Below are 6,950 nucleotides of genomic sequence, written 5' to 3'. Positions count from 1 at the left end.
TTTAGATTTAATAGCCTTTGGAAATAACACAATTACAATACTCTTCAATGGAATGGGAAGGTGGTGTGAAAACTTTATGATTAATGTCAATGGATTGATTAATTATGAAAGGTTTATTTGGATTAAGTATGAAAGGTTTATCCAAATAATTTGATGTAAGGTTATCACTCATTCTCTTTGTAGTGTTTTGGAAATTTAAATTTAAGTCATCTTTGAAGGAGAAATGAGTGCCAATGTGTGCGGCCTCCAAACCACCATCTTGAAATATAAGCCGGGAATACGCACTTTTCAAGTTTCTTTTCAAAAACCTTAACCTCACATTTACATTTATTAGCATTTGACTGTATAGTTTCTTATCCTTCATGTATCAACAGTGAGAACCATAAATCATTCGTACAATGAATATGTTAGTATGCAAGCAAAAGTTTTGGATAGAATGATTGTGTTATTTTATTTTTTTCAAGAATGATTGTGTTATTGCACAAGTGAATTTCCAGCAAAAACATAAAGGCTTTTGAAAGAGATAATAACTTGAATGAAGTCGTGTGGCCTATTATTTGGATAATTCCTTAATGAATAAGGATTGTAAACTATTATTTTAGTATCAATGGCTCATGTTAAGACATTTCTGTTTTACCATTTACTACTATTCATATTGCAATGCATAACTTTGGGATAATTCTTCAACTCATCCGCAATCGATCCTCAAGAATTCAAAGGTTCATGTTTGATTAATGGCCCCGGTGTTATATGACAAAATGTACAATATTAGTGACATACACTAGCAATTCCAACTTCGTCCCAATTCGAACTTTCCATGACTTGCAATGAATATAATTTTACTATTATTTGACGTACATCCCAAATAATCACTTAAAATCATAGAAACACTTAGAGTTTTGTGAATTTCCAACCACTTTTCAAATACTTGTGACTCTACAACGACTACTCTAATGATCTTGGAAATTTACAAATAAAATTTCGTAAGTATCTTTGACAATCGAAGTTCATATTCCGAGTCCAAAAATAGTTACAATGCAATACATCGTTTTGTTCTCCCACCTTATGGTCCTACTACCTATGAGGAATAAAGAGAAAACGACATTAGAAGTAGTTTAATTCAAGTTGAATGCAACGAATTAGTGTGTTTTTCAATTATGTTGGACATTGACATTCATATAAGAATTTATTGTATATCTATGAAAATGAACTAATAAATAGAAAATGCAATAAATTTATAAAGTTGCATACATTAAGTCTTCCCAACTTTGAGAAAACTCATTGACTATGAAAAGATAGTACACAAAAAGCAAAACTTTGCATTCACAATGATTGAAATAAGAAGCTTGGTGTACATCAAATGCTTAGTTATATCCAAATACTTATATTTATATTTGAAGAACATGTGCACTTGTGTAGTTTACCAAATTATTATTTGATATAGATGAACCCAATGTAAGAAGATTAAAGGTTTGTATTTAGTCTTTGAAGTAACATATTTTAAAGTTAGCTTCAAAAAGAAGTAGGTGATGTACCATCGGTAGAGCTATCCCAAAAGCATGACACGGCAGTAGTCATTCCGGCTCCATTCTTTTGCATGATAATGCAAGTAACTTTCATATGGACAAAAGCCAACAAAATTAGCAAAAAGCATGCCCACATCATATACATATCCCAAACATATTGTCCACAATGAATTCATTTAAGAGCAAAACACCAAAAATACCCCTAGCTTCTTTGATAAAGTCCGTGCTATGAAAGGGTCTCCGAGGTAATCTTCGAAACATAAGAGGTATTCTAGGACACACCAACATGCTAGGGGTATTTTTTGGTTGTTAGTTCCTTTGTTTATTTACACAAGCTTAGATGTGTCCTAAAAGGTTATTCTTGAGATTTCTATCTCACCTACATATTTGAAAGGCTTATCAAGGTCTGACAAACGCTTCATGCAAAGCTCTACCACATCTGATGACCATTGTTTGACCTAAACCAAAGCTATCGAAATGATATCAAGAAGTATCATAGAATACAGCAATGAATATTATTATGGTAAAAACACCACCAGCATTTTGTATATTTACCAAAATGCCCTTGAGGTTTTCAGATTAACAAGAATAACAATCACTTTCATGCCACATAGGGGTATCACAATATTTTTGAAACCATCAAGATATTCTTGTAGATATCTGAGAAGTCAGGGGTGTGTTATTTCCCAAATTTTCCTCTGCAAACACCCTTGTCAAGCATATTAATTGAGCAATCTGTCTCCATTTCCTCCTGTTTTTAGTGGTTAATTGGATGCGGCATTTCAGAAATGAAGAACAACGTAGGGATATCCCGAAGTTTTCGCTTGTCATTATTCCAAAATCAATGGATTTGCAAATTCTGTTGGTGGATGCATTCCATGAGCTATATATGACTTGGAAGAGTTACTACACTAATCTTCTTCTTGTGCATAACTATAACTAAACAACTTTCGCGAGTCTTGTTCAAATACAAACATTATTCCTTACATTGATCGATCTTCTCTTACTTGAACAGTAAATGCATGAACTTTACACACCAAGTCTTTTTCAAATACACTGGCTATTACTTAAGATTATCAATAAAATAGCTATTTGGCAAGTAAACACATAGGCTATTGCTTAAAATGATCGACAATGGTCACTTTATGCACTACAATCATTGTTACTTCAAGACCAATCAGACAAGTTCTGCCCACCACTCGTTATTCAAATACTTAGGTTATTAGTATTGGTGTAACATTGGTTACGTGTTTTCTGTTAGGTTGAAGTATGAAGGCTCACCTTATCATGGTGAAATTGAGCACTCATGATTGTCTCATCTATCGAATTCTTTATAATCCGACCAATATCGTCCGCTACGAATCTTGGCTACAGTTACATACAATGAATTTCAATTAATGATCTCTACTTGATTCAAAATATCTTTATTATAAATTAACTTTGCACACACAGACACAAACAAGACAAGGAATTGCTACATGAGAACACTTCCTTTCGGACATGATACAAATTTTATTTGTAATTGGCACACAGGCATGGATATTGATGGACAACAAACACATAATAAAGGTGAATACATACATCAATTTGAGATCCAATATGGACATTGACAAATAGATGATGGTAATGACCAAAAAACACATATTAACAAACAATGAATACATACATCGATTTGAGATTCGGTCGATTCCATCAAATTTGTCACAGCAAATTATATATCTCCAACAGATGATGGCGGGCTCATGTGATGTCAAACGAGCATCAAAATCTCCAAGGCAAGCCGGCACAAATTAGAGAAAACGCATGCATTTTATTGAAATCTTTGGTTCTGTAGCAAGACAAACAACTGTTTCTCCTGTTTAACATCTAATTGTCACATGATAGCAAAGAGTAGGGGAGGGAAACCGATGTTTGTGAGTTTGTCCTACACACAAAACTCATAGATTTACCATGCATTGTATAACTAACTAAACTAACATTTCATGTCTGTCAGGAGGAATTGGGATAATTCGATCATGCTTAATGCATTTCTCCCATGAAAACATATGCAAATCCATCTATTAAGAGAGAGAGAGAGAGAGAGAGAGAGAGAGAGAGAGAGAGAATCACCTGCACTCCTTTCCTTAATTCCTTTCTTGTGTTCAAGAGAAGAAGAGAAGGAAAGAACAAAAGAAGGAGATTTGTAGTTATATTTTCTATATGAGCTTTCATGGCTGTGTCCAAACCTTGGCGGACAAAATGCACATACATAACATAACATACATACATACATACATACATACATACATACATACATACATTACATCATAGTTCCTAATATTCGCGTACGTCCAATTTACTGGACGTACGCGAACGTTTGCAAACGTACGCGTATGATACGCGATATTCGTTTGGCTTTTTTTTTTTTCTTTTGACTTTTTTTTGGTTTTTTTAATTTTTGATATTCATAATATTTTGTGAATAGAAATGACATCTGACACACATACACACACTCTCTCTCTCTCTCACACGAGAACTGACAGATTTTCTCTCTCTACAAAATCTAGATATCTAATATACATATTACATACTCCCTCATACAGACAAAACCCATAGCTCCTCTCTCTCTCTCTCTCTCTAGAGTCTAGATATACACTCAATCACTGTCTCCTCACACATGCAAAACAGGGCTTCTCTCTCTAGACCACACACGCTCTCTCTCTCTCTCTCTCTCTCCCTCACACACACACACACTATGTACACCATATACACCATACGTATATATAATATATCTATGTACCGCGTATGGATTTCAATCATACTTGGAGCCTTTTCACGTATGAGTATGATACGAATATTGGCGTTTGAGTATGACACGAATGGGACGTATGGCTAGAACTATGCATTACATACATACATAACACATACATGCTCGTGTCTATTCTACATCAAATCATAAAGAGGGCTGGTGAGGGAATCGCGGCCACAGACGGTGTAGGTCGCTTAGAGGAACGCGCGTGCGATCTGCACCGTCAGATTTCGATAAGGAAGAACGCGCGAAAAAAAGAGTTGTCAGAGGTCGCCCAACTCTGAGTCGATGGTCGCCCAACCCTGTCAGAGGTCGCCCAACTCTGAGTCGTTGGTCGCCCAACTCTGACTGTTGCAAGTCGCCCAACCGTTTTAGGTCACCCAACCCTGACATTTGCAGGTTGCCCAACCGATTGGTCGCCCAACCGTTGCAGGTCGCCCAACCAAATGTATCATTTCGACCAAAATCTTCAAATAAGCTTGTTCATTACCCTTAAAACTTACAATAACATATCAAATAGTCACAAAATCCAACCTTAAATTATTCAAAATCGACGATCTTTACCATACTTATGTTAAAACAAATAATCATATTAAAACATAAAAGTTAAAAGTTAAAAAACATAAAACTTAAAACAGAGAACGTAAATCCACTTTAAACACCGTAAACCCAAATCAAAGGATGACATACTTGAATAAGGAAACTTAAAACATAAATCAACATATGACATACTCCCAAATGCACTCATAAATCAACATAAATCCACTTGAAACATTGTAAACCCAAATGCACCGGTCCGCAAAACCACCCAAGCTATGTTTATGGCTCATCCAGAGATGATGGCAAGATGCGACCACAATTCTTGCAACAATCAACATTTGAGTCCCTTGATCTAAAGGTCAAGGCATCGCAATGCAAGCATCGCATCTTCTCTGTTGCACATATTGGCAACCGCCTCCTAGCTCGACTTGCGCCTCTTTGCATTTTTCATGTGTGTGCCTTGCAAGTGTTTGGGGAGCTGCCAATAAGATCTTGTGAAATGTTGATTGATGCTCCCCTTTTTGCACCAATTGCTTGCCTACGCCCTATGGATCCACGGTCTTCTTCATTGGTTGGTTTCGGTGCACCTAGGTGATACACCAGCGTCTGACCTATTTCTTCAATGGACTCCATACATGCCAAAATTGTTGCACGGTCGAGGGATCGTAACCCTTGCCTAAGACATTGAATAGCCCCCTCAACCGTTTGTATTTTCGACTCCCATTCCTCCATTTGTGATGTTATAGGGTTTGTCTCCTCGACTGGTTCTACTTCTGTCTCCACTTCCGTCTCTGTGAAATGGTCATTGCGCATATGGGTTGCATGATCTATAAAAGGCAATGACCCACATAGATGTGGCATGTGCCTCTCAATAATCATCCTGATGCCGAGTATATGCTTACATTTACTCGTAGGGTCTTGGCAATCACAATATGAACATTGGAGCGATACATTATACCATACATTCGGTTTTCTCAAGCTCAATATTTTAAACCAATATCGGGGCTCGTCCACAATATGCATTGTCGCATCATTAGTTTCATACCCCTCTAGTAGCCTTTCGGCCTCTTTAAGTCTTGTTGTTTGATCCCTACAATTTGCACGTGGTGCAAATCTACCACTCTCACATATTTCTTGTCGTTGCTTGTACCATTCAATAACAGTACCCCCGATGCAAGTGCCAGTTTGACTGTCCCCGATTAAAACATGCACGAGATCGGTAATTGATCGGTTTATCCTCCCTCTTAAGGCAGTATATTTGATAAACTGCCAATGTCTCTCCACGAGATTGGTAGTGTCAACATGTCCGTAGTTGAACATTCTACCAAATTTGGGCCACAGTTTCCTCCACACACATGTCAAGCCACACCATCCTCCTTCTATATATTGCCAAACACCTGGCTTGTTTGCATATTCTACCTTTAACTCCTCACATTGGGCATTGAATGTGGATTCCGTAATGCATTGCATGAGTTGGCACATCCGATTATAAAGATGGTTTCTCTCAGTTACACTTACCTTTGGCAACAAATTGTCCAACCATGCTTTTTTTGCGTGGAAGTGACACAACAAAAGTCGACAATGTGTTTGCGACCTTTGCCCATTTGTAACTATCCAAGATAATCGGTCTGTTGCAATCACATTACTTATGGCATTATATGATGTCCAACTTTTATCGATGACTATGGCATTTGGCCTCACATTGGGCATCCGTGCAAATATGACTCTCAAGCAAGTTTCTAAAGCTACTTGCTCATGGTTAGACCCCTTATCAGAACTACATATCATGTACCATAATGGGATACCAACTCCCATGGCATTTGGGGTCACAGCTGCATATAATGGCAAGCCAAATTGGTTTGTTTTAAACGTGGAGTCGATTGCCCAAGAGTTGTTTATTGACAATCGCTCACACATCTCTAACATCCATTCATCTTGGAGCACCAAGATGAACGGTTGCCTTGCGGGAGATCCATATTCACCAGGCAAGTAGGGTTGGACATGAGCCACCTTCCCAAGATCTCGGAGGGCATAGGCATCTTGCATCATCAAAGACCAATCAACCCCTGACATGGCACTCCCAATTTTTAACTTGT

The 6,950-nt window shown here is 37.4% G+C and overlaps 1 protein-coding gene across 1 annotated transcript; it reads right to left on the bottom strand.

Annotated features, from left to right (window-relative positions):
* Positions 1-992: 992 nt before the first annotated feature.
* LOC147857324 (uncharacterized) lies at positions 993-3,751 on the bottom strand. The gene is made up of 6 exons (XM_087328184.1): positions 3,636-3,751; positions 3,193-3,354; positions 2,808-2,894; positions 1,906-1,984; positions 1,536-1,613; positions 993-1,078 (listed from the first exon to the last, which is right to left on the bottom strand). The coding sequence occupies exons 2-6, from the start codon at positions 3,217-3,219 to the stop codon at positions 1,008-1,010; spliced, it is 342 nt and encodes a 113-aa protein (XP_087184310.1). The 5' UTR covers positions 3,220-3,354; positions 3,636-3,751; the 3' UTR covers positions 993-1,007.
* Positions 3,752-6,950: the final 3,199 nt, after the last annotated feature.

This window comes from Azolla caroliniana, unplaced genomic scaffold, assembly GCF_043228905.1.
Source record: "Azolla caroliniana isolate FFs.n. ecotype wild unplaced genomic scaffold, voAzoCaro1.0.p SCAF_12, whole genome shotgun sequence".
In the NCBI taxonomy this organism is placed as follows: Eukaryota; Viridiplantae; Streptophyta; class Polypodiopsida; order Salviniales; family Salviniaceae; genus Azolla; species Azolla caroliniana.
This window is presented reverse-complemented; position numbering and strand designations above follow the sequence as displayed.